The following is a 20310-nucleotide window of genomic DNA, read 5'->3' as shown; positions in this document are numbered from 1 at the left end:
GGTTTCCAGAAAATCGGTAACAAAAAACTACACACTCTATAGCACTTTCCGGAAAATTCTACCCCTATTTTATATACTTGTGGTAAAAATTCGGTCCAATAGTTTTTAAGTTAAAAACGGCCAAACATACACCACCCGTAAGGACTTTATATAATAGTATAAATATTCGGCACTCTATTATACTCGTCGGCCCTGTTTCTCGATCGGCTCGCGTATCATTACAATCAGGTTTGATTTTTTTTCGTCGGACCATTGCGACATCTTGCTATAGGTTGAAATACAGTTATTATTCTGTGACGTTACGAACACCTTCGGTAACGGTCGGTCATCGAGATAAAGCGGCTCGTATTACCGCGGAATGGATTCTAATCCCGTCTATAGGGTACACGTTGCGCCACAAAAGAGGGCTTACGATGCCAATAGCGTAACTTTCTAACCCAGAAAGCGAGAGTGAACCTGTACCTACAAAAGTCTCACTCATCAATTTTTGTAAAAAAAAATAATTTAATAATACACTTATTACGATATTATAATATTAATATTATGTATTATAATATCGATTTAGTGTTGAATATTTTAAACAAGATTAAATATTTGAAAATTTATCATTATTTTGGAATTAATATATCTAAAACTGAATTTAAAAAATGGCATAATTAAAATATTGGATAAATATAAAAGTTTTGGAATATTAGTATAATCACTTACAATTAGTAAATATAAATTATGACTTTTATTTTATAGAAACAAATATTACTTTAAGATAATCGTAAAAAATATTGAGTTTAAAAAAATATTAAACCTTATAAAAGAAAAATCTTAAATAAAATAGACGCGCTATAAACTAGAGAATCGGACGATATCCAAATAAATCCTAAATTCGCTTATTCTTTGATTTAAATACCACCATTGTTATTTACTTTCTTCTTAAAGTTAAATATTACCATTCCTAAAGAAAAATTTTTAAGAAAGACATGATTTGTTCCACAGAGTTGGCAATGTAAAATATGCAAGAACTTGTAAAAATATATAATATAATGAGAAATATGTGATCTTCATATTTTATATTTATCCAAAATATTTATTCTGTTAAACATGTTCTTAATGTAATAAATGTTTGAAAGTGATTTATATATATCACATTTTTTAGGAATAAAATATAAGCGTAGTATATATCCGTAATAAAAAATATAAATTTCACACACATTTAACCAATTATAATCGCAAGTGCAATGTACGATAATGAGAGAGACCGTTAAGAGATGAAAGCGAATTTTACGGATATGAATAGGTCATACGAATTAAAACCGAATTAAACGGACATTCAAAGAGATATCTTCCGTGAACTCAACATTAGTGTCGCTTTGTTGTCTACTAATTTAGATTCGACATGATAAAAAACATTATATATATAGGATAAAACGTATAATTAATAATACTTTTAAAAATTTCTTAAACATATTGTTATTTTTAATATAAATTTTATGCAATATGAACAGAATATTAGAATTATATAGGATATTTTATATAATAATATTCTATATTTTACATCTCTAGTTTATTTATTATTTATTAGACAAAATTACAAAAATGTTGCAATTATTTACACATGTAAAGTCTCTTTTTGATATTTTAAAAATATATATTTATAAAACTTGAAAAATGCATTTCGCTCATTTTCTGCAGCAATGACATAACTTAAAAAACAAAGCCTTCTAAAAAATAAATTTTAATATTTTGAATTATTAAAATTTTGTAATATATTATTTTTAAAATTCGATTTTGATAATAGCTGATTACAGAAGAATAAAAATATCTTGCTATATATTAGTTCTTCATTCAGTATATTAAATTCTCGTCACTTTTTCGCAAATAACTCAAAAATAACAATTTGTTGCTTAACATAAAAATATTTAATAACTGTGATTTTCTTGCAACCTGACTTTTCACTTGATTTGTGAATCAACAAAGTTGTTACATTCATGATGCTGCATGAAAATATTCGATTATCGTATATAGCGCGCTCAAAGGTATTTCAGGTCACTGGAAAGGGTTATATTATGTAACTTTCAAAGAGTTGCAAGGACGAACGTTCCTGAACAAGATCGTGAAAGGAAAGAATAGGTAAGGTAAGCTAGCTGTAAGGTAATATAAGGCAGATGCAAAAGAGTAAACTTCTATATACGTAACGGCATTGCGAGATTGAAATAAATAATAGGAAATTGGTTTAATATTTTATTGCACTTATATTGAATTTGTACACGCCTGTAGAATGTCATGTAAATTTCGAAAGTTACAATAGTTACAATCTAGCAGAAATTCTCTGCGAACGTTTTTTATCCAATATTTTTCATTAAATTAACATAAAAATTAATATAAGGAGCAACAAAATTTTATATGTATATTAGTTATTGTCAGTTTCTTACGCATTTTTTAATTTACTGTAAAATAAATTAAATATTAAATTTTAAATATAAATTAAATAAATTTATATATTATAATTTGTGTCTAAAGATATTTTTAATTTATGAATTTATACATAAATTATAATTGGTGTCTAAAGATATTTTTGATTTATGAATAAGGTTTTTTCTACACAATATTTTTTTTACAAATAAATTATTATTTTCTTAATTCCTTCTGATTTTTTAATCTTCTGATACTTATTGATTTTTCATTGATCTGTTAATTTCAGAATTATATATATAATAAAATTATCAAATTTAGAATTATATTTAATAGTATAATATATATGTAAGTAAATATTTTATGGATTAACAATGATTATTTTTTCTGACGTTTGCACGATATTAATATTGATTTATTTAACATAGCTATCAAAGCTCAGATACTACGCTGGATAGCGCTTGGTAAGCGATGCAAAGAAGATTTATTTGGATATTAATATATCAGGATATTAATTAAAATAATCGAGATTTTATACTCACGAAGGAATTATGCTTAGTGAGCTCTCGTTTCCGACTATAGCTCTTACGAACTTAATAAGCAGACAAGCGGAAAGAAGTGCGCTGGCGCCGGTTAAGGCCCAGTTTCACAAGTGTCGGTTAACTTTTAATCTTATTGTTAGATTAACTCACTCTTCGTCTCTTTCTAAGGGGAACGTTAGAAGGAGACGAAGAGTGAGTTAATCTAAGATTAAAAGTTAACCGACACTTGTGAAACTGGGCCTAAGTCAGCGTATGCGATCGCGGCAGTAATTTTTATTAGTTCACGGCCGTTGCAGATTTGCCAATGTCGATGTTCGATTACTGATCGGTAAGAGAGGAAATCTGTTTATTCCACCTCCGTACGAAACAAGGAAGAAAAGACCTAGAAGAGAATGGAAACTTCTATATCGCTCGAGAAATCCTTGACAGTGAGCTGGAGAAAGTTTCTTCAGCTGGCCAAAGAAATCAACAGCGTATATAGAAGAACATTTCAAAAACAGTTAATGGTTGTTTCCTCGTTAATAATACGCTGACGCAGTGGGTTTTCAGCAATAATTACGAATTGTAATCTACACAGAATTATGTAGAAGCTCATTATTATGAAAAAGCTATATTTAATCATTTTAAACTTTTTATTCATCATCTACTACACAAATAATATCTGTGCTCAGACAATTCGTTAATTGCTAATGAATTACAAGGAATTAAATATCATTTAATTAACATTATATATAATTGAAGAACAAAATAAAAATAAAGCTGCTTAATATTCTTGAAGCAACGTATAAAGTATCTAATTTATTCACATTTTTATATTTCTAAGTCATTTTGAACTATTATATAGTTTAACGAATTCCAGAATCATCTTCTTGACGCTATCACGCAAAAACTATTATCGCGATGAGGTAATCTTTAATCCAATGATGCGTTGCCGCACTGCGCCGAGAGTCTGTCTTCTAATTACACGCCGCCGATGACGAACACGTACCCGCAACGGAAGATGTTTATCAAAATGCATAAATCGTTTTGCATTCCCGTACACATTGAATTTCGATCACGGATAGGCAGCGACTGGAAGTGACTAGCTGAATCTCGCAACGAATCTCTCTCGCAGCTTCTGCAGAAACAATGCGGTACTCTAGACGCCTCACATAAACCACGCAACAGTACATATATATACATTGCAATATGCAAAACCGAACGATGTCGGTTTCTTTAGCTATAATTGCAACATCGGTCTGCAGATCGTTTTGTAGAAAATTTTAGGATGCAAATTTTATAAATTTGCATTGAAATTACATTCGTTTTACATTCTTCTTTATTAACCGTGATAATAGAATTATGATTAATTATTAACCATTTTAAAGAAACAAAATGATTTAAGTAATGTTTTTAAATAAAAGTTATTTATTGATATCTTATGACATCATGGATCTTATGACATTATGGATGACATCCGTTAATAATTTTTTTTCTTTATTATAATCTAACAGGCGTATTGTCTAAAAATTATATTTTTAACTAAATATCTCAATTTTCGACGTTAAAATAAATTATATCAATAGCTATTTCCACAAGAATAATGTGCTATAAGTTTAGATAGCAAGCGTGTTATATGTACATATTTTTAATTTCCGGATTCATTGATCTTTTTTCACGTACATTCTTATTTCTCAAGTGGCACACAAGGGAAATGCAATTTTCGCGATTTTTATGTCCGTTAGGAAATTCCACGCTAATTTCCGCTTTCCACGTCAAATTTTACCGCATGCCACTCGAGCAAAGGTACGGATGTTCGCTACGTTAAGTATTAATCTCAAGCGATTCCATGCATTTCACCATGGGTGAAATGTAATTAGCGACCTTGTACATGAATGTCATTAAATATGTCAACTACTTTGTGGTTTTTCCCTCGCATGTTTAATTTCACGGTCGCTTCATCTCGACCTGTCGCACTCGAAGAGAGTGAGATCACTGGAGATGACGCTAAACCGGCTAGTCGCATTTGCATTGACACGCAATTAAATATAGAAAAGCAGATATCCTATCTAAAGTATGTCTCATAGCCGAATTAAAAATACGCTATCTATAAATAATTCCAAAAAATATTCTGATTTCACTATAACTTTCAAAATTATAATTGTAACAAAATATAATTTTTCTATCAAAATGTTTTCAAGATATAAAGAAATAAACGCCTCCGATTTCGTGATTTTTGCTTCGAATGCGAAAACATTATGAGAAGTCCACTTTCACATAATGTTGGATAACTTGATCTTACAAAAAGATCTTTCAGAGAATTACGAAAATCAATTTGTCGTTAACTCTCTGCATTGTGCCAATAAGAAGAGTTATAATTTTATTTACATTCCGTAAATATCCGGCAGATAAATCGAACGCGGTCATTGATATTCCGTGGTGGTTAGACAGTGACCTATTTAACGGGCGATAGCGGGATTGATGTCAATACCACGATGGCAGTCGCTATAGACGGAGGCCGGATGACGATCACTAGGACTATCAATGCGATATCATGATCCGTTTTCTTCGCTGCATATTTGTTAATGTCCGATTCCGATTCCAATATGCTTACATTGAGCCCGATCATCTAAACAAGAATAATTTTAAAATAAATTTCATTTTACATTAAATATAGTACTTAATAAAGATTATGGATAAAACAAATCACGTATAATTGTTAGTAAAGTTGACAATTAGCTTCAAAGTATCGCTGCAAACGACGGTACCCGCCGTGTGTAACTTTACATGTATCTTCTTCATATATTACAGCTATTAAACCCGTAGATTGTGAATAGAAACACATAATATTGCGTGTCTTTCTTCATGCAGCTTAAAAATAGAGATTAATAATCGAAACTAACAATAAATCTTTAAGAAATTCGATTATTTTTGTTCAATAATTATATTAGTAATATACATAAATAATAAATAAACATGTGATATCATTCAGGGTTATTCATAACCCGAATATTCTTGGTTTCCCAATATTCAATATTACTTCACAATCAACGGTATTTTGTCCACTCTTTTTATGCCGTAGTTTTTTACTATACGTTCTTATCGTATGTATGACCTTGCATATATGTATATATATGCTATTACGAAACAGGAAAACTGCGTTTATAAATATACGACATAATGCTAACGTAAGCGTTCAAGATATCGTCGCTATTAATGCTTTAAAGAAAAATATTTACGATTGATTGCAAATAAGATCTCATTATAGAGATTTCGTGACAAATACGATGATGTATTTTTAGTTTTATAATTTTTTCAATATTACAATATTAAAAAATAGTTTTAGAAGAATCAATATTACAGGATTTGGGTTACTGAATGCACTTATAACATTAAATTTCTATGTATATTCATAATATATGAGAGATAGACGGATAGATAAATAGAGAAAGAGAGAGAGAGAGAGAGAGAGAATCATCAAAGGATTAATAATATTAATATGTTTCTAGGTACAAAATCTATCAAATAGATTCTAACAAACTCCTTTACCGTTAACTGCAAATGCATTAAAATCGATTGACAATTTAATCATGTAGTTTCACTCTTTTTAAATTATTAAGCTTGAATTTGATAACAAGCAATCTGCAGAACAATTACAAGAATATCTTCAATTTTTTAAAATAAAATTGTATTTTTATATTTACAATTAAAGATTGTTAAGACACATATACATATAAATCATATAAATCATAATATCTCTTGGAGCTTATAAAATTATTATAATTTAGTTCTATAAGCAATATAGTTCATAAAAGATAGGTATATATTCAAATTTACAAAACATTTAAAAATTAATATACATTTTTTATATGTAAAACTTTATGTTTATTTATAATATTTTTTATTGTGATGTTAATTTGTTATCACAAGTAAGAAATCTTTGCCAGGTTCCAGAATTAAAAACTTTAGCGAAATGCTTTAGCGAGATTCAAGTAATCACTGAGATCTCCAAAGGCTCCGACGTGAGAAATAAAACAATTACAATTGGAGAGAATGTGTCCCATAGCTGGGATTAAGAATAAGAGTGAGTTCAAGTAACTGTATGGTTCTCTCGAGCCAAAACAATATAGAGATATTCGCCGGGAATTTAGGGAGAGCACGATAATGAAACCATACTGGAACTCTCGAGCGTGCCGCATGTACACGCGGCGGCCTAGTTATTACCACGATGACTGCACTGATGACACGCCAACCAGGTCAACGAGTGCATAATGGACCGTTGCATTTTGTTTGTTATCACGTACATCTTGACCCTATACATACCCAGATATACATTATGCACTGTAACACTGATTGATAAACTTGATAGTATAGCTTGATTTAATCTTAAACGACCGTGTACATCATAATTGCGCAATTAAGAAAAATGTATAATAGAGATTCTGAATTTATTCTGTCTTTACCAGGATTTTTTACTTTTCTATAATATTCTTTTTTTATTTTTTTATTTAAAATTTGTATTGCTATATTGTATATATATGTGAATATGTATTGATTTATTTATTTCGTTTTATCACAGGCAGAATTAAATAAAATGCATGTCGCAATTTAAAAATATAAAATTGCATTAATGGGTGGCAACATATATCATATTTCTATAATTTTAATATGGAATTATATAATGTTGAAGTAGTTTTATATATTATTTAAATTCTTTCTCTTCTTTATTTTATAGTTTTATAATTACCACAAATTTCCAAATTTCTTTTCAAAATTTGTTTTTGCTTGAAGCAACAAATTTCAAATTATTTACAAAATGCGCACTGTCATATCGCGTTGTTCGATATTTAAATAAATAAATTTTATATCGTTCAATATAATATCGTCACTTACCTTCGTCTTGTCGCGCTGATTATCGCATCTGCCTTAAAATTGTCTGTATAAAAGTTGCAAGAAAAACGAAGAACAACTCGATCACGACATTTGTTGAACGATCACGCGAAGGAACTGACGATATATCGCGGGTCACCCGCTCTAAAAGTTCGGAAGCATGAATGTTTCCAGCGCGTTCTCGTTATCAGTGAAAGTCGTCCGTTACAAACGTGTATATAAATGGTGTCGACGTGAATCCTTTCGATGTCGAAGAAGCAACCCGACGGCTTTCCATTTCTGCCGGTCGTAATTTTACTTTCGGGGATACACTTACGCATATTTTACAAAGCGATAATTCTACAGTAATATTTCAAAACCTGATGGATATCTTTTATAGAAACTGTAAAGCGCTTTTCTCTTTAAATGCTACAAAATCTGAGCATAGAACATAATTTTTCGATGTTAATATACTTAATATGTATCTTTATCATGTTATCAGTACAATTTCTTACAAGCTATTATGCAGTCATAAAATGAATGCCTACGAAATTTTGCTAACGACAGTTCAAGCTCTTTTTTGATAGCATTTAATCCATATAAAATATCTCCAAGATATACTTTTTTGATAACATTTAATCCGTATAAAATCTTGTTAATATCTCCAAGATATACAAATTTGGTAAAGAAACACTATCTTATCATAATTATCGCACGTGGTCTTTATCAATTCACGAAAATGGAACTTAAATTAATGCTAAAAATAAAATTATAATAGTTATACACAGACGATAGGTCAGTTATTACTCACTCAATCGCCAATTCCTTTAGTTCCCCAGATATGTTAGACAAACTATCGGATGTCCAACTAATAAAAGTCATAGGCGAGTGCAACATTTAAACGTCATTTCTAAAATCAAAAAATTAAACATTATCATTAATAACCTTTAAGAACTCATTTAACTAATGATAATAAAATTAGATTATAATGATTGGTGCATAATATTTAGGGATTGAATAATTTTAAAAATGCCATTTTGTATATGTGTGTTAATAAGGTTTGTGATTTCCTAACAAAGTTTTAACTTTATGAAGTTATTATTATATATATGTATAGTAATTACATTCAGTTATATTCAGCGCGCAATGTTTTATAGTGCAGTGATGATTTTAATATAAATTACTATAATGATACAGCACTAAATAATCGAGTTATACATGTCTGTGACTTTTCAAATATTTTTACTTCACGATGTTTCTTTTAATAGTTTTAATAAAATACGTCAACGTTCATCAGCACCGAACAATTCAGAAAGTGTCATAACCGCTAACCCTTCACTAATTTTAGCTCTTACATAACACGCGTTCATCGCTCAAGTGAATTTAATTGACTCTGGTATTATTCCTCAAGAGAATAAACTTATAAAAGGGCATTAAATAGACGACATCCTTTATTCGTGATGACTAATTATAAAAACTGTTAAACAATCTCTCTCAGTAGGTGCAAAATAAGTTCCACCAAATGCAAAGTTTATGTACAAACATCAATTAAATTTATTATAGAGAATATAATACGTTAATATTTACACATCAGAAACTTAAAAGTATGCGAATTTTATAGATAAGATTATTGTGATATAACGACCTATTTATAATATATAGATTGGAGTGAAATGTAAATAATATTGATAATAAGAAAAGGTTCCAGAAAAACGTAACTCACTTTTTGTTTAACAAAAAGTGAGTCACATATATTCCTAGTATCCAAAGTAAAACTTAAAGAAAATTAATCTTACATTTCGTAAACTTTACATTTTTTGTGAGCTACTTGCCTAACAAAAAGTGAATCACATTATATTCCTGGTATCCAAAATAAAACTTAAAGAAAATTAACCTTGGATTTAATAAAGATTAGCAAGTGTAAATATATAAAACAGCTAGAATAGATTTTAAGAAAGATTTTATTTTCTATTAATAACTAAATTTTCATAGAAATTATTTATTTATTTTATTTAACATTCTGGCAGCATTATTTTTCTTGTATATTTTATTTTTAATAAATTACATTATTTGAAGATATAAGTGTGATAATTTGTATAAATAACATATATAATGTCGCCGATGAATATGTAATATAAGAGTCACATGCAAGAAAAATCATGACAATCCTTACGAACCATTAAAACAACGCTGCTATTAATAACTACCAGTATTCCTGATACAACACAACTCTGAGTTTTCTAGAATAGATACGAGCCACGAGCCACACCCATCTTCTGCAATTAAGTAAAGTGTCCTATAGTTTGCTATGATGGCTTTCATGAGTCCGTCGTAACAGTACACAGTCTAAAAGTGACCATTGCACTTTAATAGTAAGTCTGACATTGATAATAATCACAAAATATTGATGTTATTCCTCTTTAACCAGTTGATATAAGACAATGAACTGAATAGGTACATAATTAAAACACAACAAATTTTAAATAACTAATCAATTTCTATTTAGCAATTAAAATTGATTAAGCATTGCAATATCCATCTACAATATTAAAAATATCCTTGTAATTGAAAGTATGTTTCTCTAAAAAATGGATGAATTTTTAAAATATAAATTAATATTTAATAATTAATATAAATTAAAATTATTAAATTTGTTAATAACATAATCTAAAATATGATTTATAATGTTTAGGTTACTTTTAATGTTATAACTAGAGACCGGATCGCGGTGCCGTTTTCCCTATTCCAAGCGCGTGCTAGCAGTCGTGAGAAGGAGTACCCTCTACACCGCGCCGGTCTAGCGGTGTAACGTAGCAAATATATTTATTTATTTATTTATGTAATTATTCTCACGGCGCTCGGCCGCTAGCACACCCTTGGAGTGGGGAAAATGGCACCGCAATCCGGTTTCTAGTTATAACACTTATAACTATTAGCTAATCATTTTTATCAATACAATTTTATTTAATTTATCAATTTAATTCTCTTTAAGATTAATATCTAATATTTTTTAAATTTCATCTAACTATTTATTAAATCTTTATTAAATCTTTATTAAATCTTTATTAAAAAGTTAAATAATCTAATTATATTTATTAAATTTTAAATAAAATAATTTTAACCCTTAAATGCCACCCGGGGTCCAGCGGACCCCAGACCCTTTAGAATGATATATTTTCAAATGTTCCCGCCATGGAGCTCATATTTATTTATTATTTTTTTGATTTTGGAGCCAATATTTTAACTGTTGGCGATCTTAATTTTTTATACTATGTTGAAATTGAAATTTTAACAATATAAGCATTTTATTCTCTTTTCTAAGCCTTGAACAACATTGAAAATAATTTTCATAACTAAATATCAAAAAATCATAAGTAATAAGTAATAAGTAAGGAGACATTTTTCATGCTGGGGTCTTTTAGACTCCATGTGTCATTTACGAGATTCTTGAGAGGTATGGCATTTAAGGGTTAATAATAATTTTAATAATCTAATTATATTTATTAAATTTTAAATAAAATAATTTTAAATAAAATTTTAAATAAAGTTATTATGTTTTATATGGTATTTTATTTTACACTTTTAATATTACATAATTTTTTATATTTATTTATATTATTGATTAAATTTACTTGTATATTTTTAATTTTATTAATAAATTCTTATTTTTATTCACTCGCCTTTTGCATGACACAAATAATGAATTATTATATTATCACAAATTTACCTATACATATATTTGCTTCGTAATCTCATCACACTTATCATTTTGATTTAACAAAATGTTGTACGCCGTAAATTACATTTTAAAGTCGCCATTTTACATAGAAATTGATTATGATCAGACATTTTTACCAAATATAATATAGTATTTACTTACCTCTCGTTATCTTCAGAGAACGACATCGTCGACGTTCGTTAGCACAAACGATTTCGCTGACAATGAGGAAAAGGCAAGTTGACTCACGCATTAAAGCACCACACTGTCACACTGTCATTACTACATGAACGAAATACTGTTCAAACATTTATATAGTACTGACACAAGCTGATAAGACGTTTTAACGTGTCTGATAGTAACCTTAGTATTACGTTCACATACAATTTCTTGTAACTCCACTAGAATTTATAAATGTCGACTTAATTGAAGGTCTGAGATTCAAAAAAACCGTCAAACAAGTCTAGTATTTTTATCAATCTATTTGTTAATTAATTTTTAATAAATACTAATCCATTTAATAATGCAAAAATTAAACATATTTAGCTAATAAAATAAAGCAAATAAAAATTAATTAAACAGCTTTTAATTTTAATTAATTCAATTTTAAGGTAACTAATTTTGGCAAAAAAAATAATTATAGTTATAAAATTGCAACATTTATTACTCGTTTTCCGAATAATACAAAACAAAACGTTGAAGATAATTGAAGGTAAATTTCGAAAAAAATAAATTCTGTAAGTTGCACTTTTTTCAATTTTAATTAACTTTAAATTTTATTTTTTTTATATTATATCAAAAATCTCACTTAGATTTGACACTATTTAAATATTTATCTTCTAAAGCATAATTCTGGAATACCATAAATATCACTGCTTTGTGAAAAATATTAGATGTCTCTTTTTATAAAGCGTAATATACATAGTTGCGTGCACTCAATATCGAACGATCGAAGCGAATGAATTAAGAGTAAGGATGAGGAATTATGCATGCGTAGCAAACTAGGTGCACCTTAAATAAAAAAAGAAAGTGAAATGTAGAACGCGGCATTTAAATGACCGGACACTGCTTCTGCGACTGCTTCTAAAGTATTAATCGAGAAACAGACGAATACTTCCTTTTGAAGTCCATGAATGTGAATTTATCAACCTTGTTGGAAATATTTATATCAGTTCACGTGTTTACAATCGCGAGCATGCATTATCGTCGACAGATATCTACCGACTCCAAACAAACCGTGATAACGATAATAAAATGTCAAACCTTAATCTAAATTAAATTCTGAATCATACAAGAAAGATGTAATATCCATAATTTATTTACTACTAAATAAAATAGAGAAATCTAAAAAATTATTTTAATTACAAATATTACAAATTATTATTTTTCAAATTAAGAAAATTATTTTAATCAGATACGTTTTTATAATAAACATTTTTAATGTAAAGATAATGTATATTGTTAAAAAAACACAACAAGTTAGAAGTTATGGGTTGTCGGAAAAGTCATGACGTATTTTTGCAACAGATGGCACTAGTTCAGTTTTGGAAGTACTATAGAGTCATTCTCATGTATGGTCATTTGACAGCTGACGGTTCTAGCTTCATTCTAAAAAAAAAAATTGAGCGATTTGGTTGAGTTTTGGAGATTTTACAACAAGTTGAAAATGGAAGACCAAACTGTGCTTTTTCGCCATATTTTACTGTTTTACTTCCGTAAAGGGAAGAACGCGCGTCAAGGTTGTGAAAAGTTGCGTGAAGTTTACGGTGACAATGCTCTACAAGAACACGACATCGAAAGCAGACATTTATCAGAGGAAGGTTATGCTCTCAGTGTGGTGGGATTTTAAAGGTGTCGTGTTTTTCGAGCTCCTACCAAGAAACCAAACAATCAATTCGAATGTGTACTGTCGGCAATTGGACAGTTTGAACGAATCTGTCATCCAGAAACGTCCAGAGCTCGTTAATCGTAAAGGAGTTGTGTTCCATACGTCATAACTTTTCCGACAACCCAATATTTTAACCCATTCACTGCTTTAGACGAGAATACTTGCGCGACGATATCGTCCGTCAGATGCTTTAGACGAGAATACTCGCGCAACGATATTGCCCGTCAGAGGCTTTGAAGTTAACTTGGGCCGTAAGTTTGTCAAACAAATCTTCATGCTTTGACTACAATATGATTAAAAATCAAGATTGTTTAATCAGCAACTAATTTTTTATTTTATATCAATATTTAAGTAAGAGAAAAAGTAAAAAAGGAAAAAATGCATAAAGAAAAAATACTAATTTTTATTTGAATTATTTCTCTGTGTGATAACTTCGAAAGCATGGAACAACACAAAGAGCAACATTACAATGCTTACGATTTGACTCCTGAGAGTCAGACTATAGTTTCCTTACACAGAAAAAAAAGTGTCAAATCAACACTGATATATTATGTAGGGGAGACCGGGTCTAAACCGCTAGTTTTTTTTCGGTGCCGATTTTTAACAACAAAATAAATAATTGTGGTTAAATGTGGTATACCACTGTAAAGAGTGAACCTTTAGCTACAAAATTTATATAGGAAATTTTTATCTATGTTGCTTTGTTTAACCGGTATAGAGCAAAAACGACAACGGTGCAAAAATTGAAATCTCAAAAATGCCGGGGTTGAACCGCCACCCCCCCGGGGCTTATCCGCCACACTGCATTTTCAATACATATACGTACACTCGTGGACAGAAAGGTTGTCCGACTTATACACCCGTATTCATACTATGAATACGGCTCAAAGTCGGACAACCTTTCGGACAACCTTTCTGTCCGCGACTATACATGTAATCCTGAAAAAATGATAGGATACATTTTAATAATTGTTTTTTAAGAGAAAAATATAAAAATTTATTAAAAAATAATTGTTTTAGTTATTCCATAAAACAATTTAGGCACGTGAATACAGATCCTGACAAGCGCACGTATGTATAGTGTGCCCTACGCTCGCACGCAATGCACTGTTTCCCATATGCTCTGTTTATTGTCAACTTCTCTGAGCACACGCAGCACATATTATCCAAGTCTTCGTCAGAATCCGACCGCTGCTGCTTCCTTGATTTCGATTTACCTACGCCCACTGCTCGTCGAAGGCTGCGGTTCTGTTTGTGTGGCATTTTTTTTGGGCCGGCCTCTCTTTCTCGGCGCAGTGGCAGGTGTAGATTTTGACGTCTTTTTCGTAGCAGGTTTTCCTTTTTTTTTCCGCATGGACTCCGCCTGCTCAGCCGCCAATTCCACCATTTCAGGCGAGTCAGTAAGAACGGCGCTCTTTCTTCGTTTTCGTCCTTTACGAGTCTGTTGCCTCGGAGCGGCTTTAGGAAATGGTCGAATACTTTGAAGCGTCGTGCTCAAGTTTTGTGTATCACCAGGACGAGACATGGAAGAAGCCGAGGGATCGAATTCGTTCTGGTCGGCTGTGTCGGGTTCGGATGTCTCCGGGTCGGCTGTGTCCAGGTCGGCTGTGTCCTGGTCGGCTGCGTTGAGGTTGACTTCTTCGGGATGAGCGGAAGTAGAAGGCATCTCCCTATCCGTAACACTGCTCGGCAAAAATTCGTATTCCTGGAAAATGTCCGGGTTCAATGGATAAATTCCAGTGCATTCAAACCCGGACACAATATTTTGATACGTTACGGCAAGTGGCAGTGACTTAGGGTGCCATTACATGGAGCGCGGAAACGCGGAAACGCGGAAGCGCGGAAGACAAAATTTACTAGATTTCCGTCGATCCGTTCCGTCTGTTTTGAATGCCTTATATTACATGGAGCACATTTTGAACGGAAAAGCGGAACGGAGAATTATAAAATATTAATTTTTAACGGTATTTATTGATTAAAATGCTTGTATTCAATAGATAAGCTGAAAAGATAAGCATATTAATAAAAATTGCAATGAATTAAGTAAACACAATTTTAAGAAATGAATACAAATGTCTATTTGTCACTATACTGTTCCGCTTTTCCGCGCAAATTGTGCTCCATGTAATATAAGGAGAAACAAACTCGCGGAACGGACGCGTCAAATGTTCGTTCTTTTTCTCTGTACTGTTGCACGCAGATACCTCAGATAGGTTATGTATTTTTATAATATATTCTATCCCGCTTAGAATATTGTGGATATTTCTCCGTGAAATTGGAAAAGTGATTTAATTGTTATAAACTATTCGGTAGAACAAGCGCTAATGCATAAGTGCTCTATAGCCGTGACTCCTAGTGCAGGCTAGTTGTGGCACGTGCGAAAGACTCCAAATATATATATATATTCTATCGATTACAAATCTCGGAAGAAAAAGTTATTTTGTACTTCGTGTATTTTATTAATTATTTTAAAAGTATATCATGGATCCAAATATCATGTTAATGATTATTATGAAGTTTCTCATACAAGCAAGAGATGAACCGATGAGACATGCAGAAATAACAATGAAAAAAGTGACTTCAATGTATTATTTGTACTTGCGTTACAAGAAATTGGAAGACAAAAAGAATCGAAGAATATGGGTACGACCTATTTTTACCGAAGAAAGAAGACTTGCACAAGGTGACAGCAACAATTTACTTGTAGAGATGAGATTGACAGATCCCGAAAAATACTTCAACTATCTCAGAATGTCATCAACAATCTTCAATGAGTTACTCAAGCTTGTATAAAATATTGTATATGTATTTAATATCTTGTATTTAATATCTCAAGCTTGAGATATTAACTGTTAAAGTTATATACTTGATGTTTATTGTTTAGCACTTCTTGGCACACACACACACACAAAACACGCATGATTTCCGCTGTTCCGCTCAAATGCGATAGAAAGAAGCGACGGAAACGCGGAATCTAGTTACTTTCTTTCCGCGTTTCCGCGTTTCCGCGTTTCCGCGCTCCATGTAATGGCACCCTTAGCCACGATTCCGGGGATATCGTATATTGTCATTGTTCTACCAGGATTCATCGACATCCAGTTATCACACTGTGCGTGTACACTTTTCTTTAACGGTCCAAAGACGGTGCGATCCAGCGGTTGCATTTTGTGCGAGCAATGCGGCGGTAATGATAGGAGAACGATTCCATTCGCTTTACAAAATTCGAGACCAGCGATGGACAAATGTGATTCGTGATTGTCGAGTATCAGTAAAACTGGAGCGTCGACGGAAGCACGCACATGGGACTGGAAGAACTGTAAAAACTGGACAAAATGCTCCGCATTCATCCAGCCACTTGAATTCGCTACACCTGTGCAGCCTGATGGTCCGCCGTTAAGGAAATGTTGCTTGAAATTTTTACGAGGAAAAATAAAAAATGGAGGTAGAAAATGCCCGGTCGCTGACACCGCCATCGCCAAAGTTACGAGGGTTCCTCTTTCCGCAGAAGTCACTCGCCCGACTTGTTTTACTCCTCGACGTCCAATGACTCTATTCGGTGTCTGAACGGTTGTAATTCCCGTCTCATCCATATTCCATATGCAGTGAGCCTGGAAATAATGAGAAACGTTATTTTTAACCAAAACTGGCAACATTTATTCATTACTGGCAACATTATTCATTAGTTAACACACCTGGAAATGATGTTTTTCCATCAGAGATCTTAGCAGCGCAAAGAACCTTTCTACATTTGTTCGATTAAAACTGGTGGCACGTGCTAAACTTGTCGCTTCTGGTTTGCGTATGGATAACATTGGATGTCGTTTGAGAAAGCTGCTTAGCCAATCTTCACCGGCCATGCGAGCGGCTTCCCACGATGCTGGTACCTTCAGATTCAATTTGTTGGCTAAATCAAAGGCTAAACCACGGGTTTCCTTCGCAGATAGCCCAAAGTACATATCGTTGCAATGTACTAAGTATTCCACCAAAGTCTTTTCAGTTTCAGAGTCCATAACCTACATTTGAAATTAAGACGTTGCATGAATATAAACTTTGCTGAGCAGAGTGCATGCTTGTAAGATCTTACTTTAGTTCAACCTTACTCAAACATGAAATAAGATGACTCGATTAACTGGAGGGGACGGGGATTTATCCGATCGAAACATTCATTTTATTATATCCGCAGTTTTATTTGAAATTCCGGTGACTACAACTATCTCTCTTCGGAGACCGCTCATATACGCACGCTCGCTCACACACACGCACTCTCGCTCAATACATACGCTCACTCACAATTACTGCTCGCCGCACTCTACGCCGAAGATGGTCGTCAATATATAAAATGTACGCGGATATGTTGCAATTCAGAGACTACTAATAACCTAGCTGTTTATCAACGGCACAGCATATGAAATAGAGAGATACATTTACGTGGCGTTCGAGTCATTCCAATCCCCGAGTACGTGTGCCGGTTATGATTCCGAATTACATTAAAGACCGTGAGATACTCATCTGTGTACTCGGATTAGATTATACGGCGCTTCCCTCGTTGGCTCTCTCGCCTGTTCCGGGGACCCTCGCTACCTTTTCCTCCAGTCGCAGGTAAAATGCTGGACGGGCCGTATTGAGCCCCGCAGTCAGTTCGATCGCATCACAATCCGCGTTCCATAGATCCTCAGACCGCTCGGTCGTCGTATCAAGGCCCGTATTTAGAGTATGCTGTCTGGGCCCTTCGAAGGTGTGTTCAGCTCGGAGTCCCCAGAACGAAAGAGAACGAGGCCGAGCTTCCCTCAGTCTCGTCGATCATCGCGGATCGCGGATCGATGGGCTTGCGCAGATCACCCGTCTCCCATTTCGGGAGAACCATGGGGTGGTGGATTACAGCGCGCTCACATTATTACACCTCACAATGCCCCCCCCCCCTTTTATGGGACACACCTTCAGCGTGAGGGCCATAAACTTATTTTTCTTTTTACAAATTTATAACGTATTTCGTGATTAGTCACTCGTCAACGCCGTATTCCTTCCATTTTTCCATCAAAACACCGACGCGAGATCCAGTCATACCGCATTCAATCTCACACTCATACCGATAACTTACATATATCATTTCAACACTATTGTTACAGTGTTCGCATAGACACATCGTCAAGAGCGGGCCTATTTCAATTTACATTGTTTTTCGTTTTACAACATTATCATCCAATATTCTCGCAACTTACATCTATATAAACGTTCTAATTTCAGTGTTCGCATACATATCGTCAATGTATCTTATCCTACGTCCAAACCTTCCAATATCAATAGTGTTCGCATGTACACATCGTCGAAATGTCCTTGAGAGACTCTCTAATCATCACGCAAAATATTAGGACGAGAACTTGAACAGATACTTCCTTATCTACTTTTCGCGGTCTTCATCTTTTCCAACATAATACTTTCGGAGATTGAGACGGTTATATATACCTATTTATGCCTGCTCGTTCTTTGGGTCAACGAGTGCAAATGCATTCTCTCCTATCCTTCGAATTATTCTATAGGGACCCTCAAATAAATGGAAAAACTTCCCGATCACCTTATCCAAAGCATTTGAGAGATGTTTTACTCTTAATAGGACTAAGTCCCCAACCGATAATTGAACCTTCGATTTACCTCCTTGTCTTTTGCGATATTTGAAATTCTTTCTCATATTTTCTCTAGCCATCGTAATTAGGTACTCGTGCAAAGGTTTCTCACTCTTGGGAAATTGAACGAGCCTGAGGATTTCGTCTTGAACGGAATGACCAAATTGCAACTCATAAGGTGACAGTCCCGTACTCTGGTGGGCTGTAATATTTAATATTTCCTCGATTTTCGGTACGAAATTAGCCCACTTTGTATGTTTTTCCGCGCATAACGTTCTAAATAATCGGCCTAACTCGCGCATCACGCGTTCTGTTGGATTTGACTGCGGGTGTCTGATTGAACTGTATAAAACTTTAATACCTTCAGCTTCGAGTCGCGTTTTCCACAATGCGGACGTGAATTGGCTACCGTGATCTGACAGAATACGCTTTGGCTTTCCGAATTTTGGAATAAAGATATCCATAATTTTTTTTACACACATACGAACAGTTGCTTTTTTCATTGGATATAAATTCACGTATTTTGTAAAAGCATCTAACATTACAAATATATATTGCATCCCTCCCCGGGCCATCGGGAGAGGGCCATAAAAATCAACGGTGACTAAATCGTTTGGTCCTTTTGATTCGATAAAGTTATATTCTCCCTCCATCGATACCGTCAAATATTTTACTCGTTGGCATAGATCACAATGCAAGACAAACTTCTTTACTTGTGCCGGCATACCTCTCCAATAATAAAATTGTTTCATATATGCGATGGTTTTATAAACACCCGGATGACCTAATTTAGAGTGTATCTCCTCTATTAACGATCGTTGCATTTTCTTTGGTATTACAATTCTCCAGTTTTTACTACTCCTTTCTCGATGAAACAGTATATCGTTATACACAACAAAGTCAGCATACCCCCCCTTCTCATCAGCAGCATCAATGTAACATCTTATTTTTAAATCATCACGCTGCCATTCGCTCAACGCCTTGATGCCTCGAGCGAAATTGGCATCATAATGGATCATGGCTATTACATTCAGCGATGTTTCCTCTTTACTGTATGCGGGAGAGAAACATTGATGCAACGATGAGATAACAATTTGCTCCTGGTATTCCTCCGCAAACTTTCCTTCCGGATTTCGACTGAAAAAGTCAGCCACTACGTTATCTACACCCCGACAATACGTCACCGAAAAAGAGTACTGTTGCAACAACAATATCCACCGCATAATTCTACCACTTTGAAAAGCCGCGGACTGCAAAAACGTTAGACTTTTGTGATCTGTTACTATC

At 33.0% G+C, this 20310-nt stretch overlaps 2 protein-coding genes across 8 annotated transcripts in view; both read right to left on the bottom strand.

Annotated features, from left to right (window-relative positions):
* LOC139782098 (uncharacterized) overlaps positions 1 to 11780 on the bottom strand; it is a 55549-nt gene extending 43769 nt beyond the window's left edge. The window contains exons 1-3 of one of the 7 annotated variants that reach the window (XM_071721052.1): positions 11677 to 11778; positions 8608 to 8706; positions 5316 to 5556 (exon numbers count right to left, since the gene is read on the bottom strand). In XM_071721052.1, the coding sequence (XP_071577153.1) occupies positions 5316 to 5317 (2 nt within the window). In that variant the 5' untranslated portion in view covers positions 5318 to 5556; positions 8608 to 8706; positions 11677 to 11778. Of the gene's footprint in view, positions 1 to 5315; positions 5557 to 7151; positions 7241 to 7820; positions 8017 to 8607; positions 8707 to 9973; positions 10024 to 11676 lie in introns of those variants that run through there. The other 6 variants (XM_071721053.1, XM_071721049.1, XM_071721050.1 and 3 more) reach the window with 6 other exon arrangements.
* Positions 11781 to 14452: 2672 nt separating this feature from the next.
* Positions 14453 to 18497, bottom strand: LOC139782095 (uncharacterized). The gene is made up of 3 exons (XM_071721041.1): positions 17095 to 18497; positions 16385 to 17010; positions 14453 to 15201 (listed from the first exon to the last, which is right to left on the bottom strand). Exons 1-3 carry the CDS (start codon positions 17410 to 17412, stop codon positions 14616 to 14618), a joined length of 1530 nt encoding a protein of 509 aa, XP_071577142.1. The 5' UTR covers positions 17413 to 18497; the 3' UTR covers positions 14453 to 14615.
* Positions 18498 to 20310: the final 1813 nt, after the last annotated feature.

Source organism: Temnothorax nylanderi, unplaced genomic scaffold (genome assembly GCF_030848795.1).
Source record: "Temnothorax nylanderi isolate EJ_2023f unplaced genomic scaffold, tnyl_v1.0 TNYL_tig0387_pilon, whole genome shotgun sequence".
Lineage (NCBI taxonomy): Eukaryota > Metazoa > Arthropoda > Insecta > Hymenoptera > Formicidae > Temnothorax > Temnothorax nylanderi.
The sequence above is the reverse complement of the archived record's forward strand: the minus strand, read 5'-3'. Positions and strand labels throughout refer to the sequence as shown.

Bases quoted from the DNA above. Each gene is read 5' to 3' on its own strand.
- LOC139782095 (XM_071721041.1), bottom strand. From the start codon at position 17,412: ATGGACTCTGAAACTGAAAAGACTTTGGTGGAATACTTAGTACATTGC. The intron at 17,011-17,094 runs GTGTGTTAACTA...CATTATTTCCAG, and splicing joins TGGAAAAACATCATTTCCAG to GCTCACTGCATATGGAATAT. The intron at 15,202-16,384 runs GTAACTAGATTC...CATGTAATGGCA, and splicing joins CGCGGAAACGCGGAAAGAAA to CCCTAAGTCACTGCCACTTG.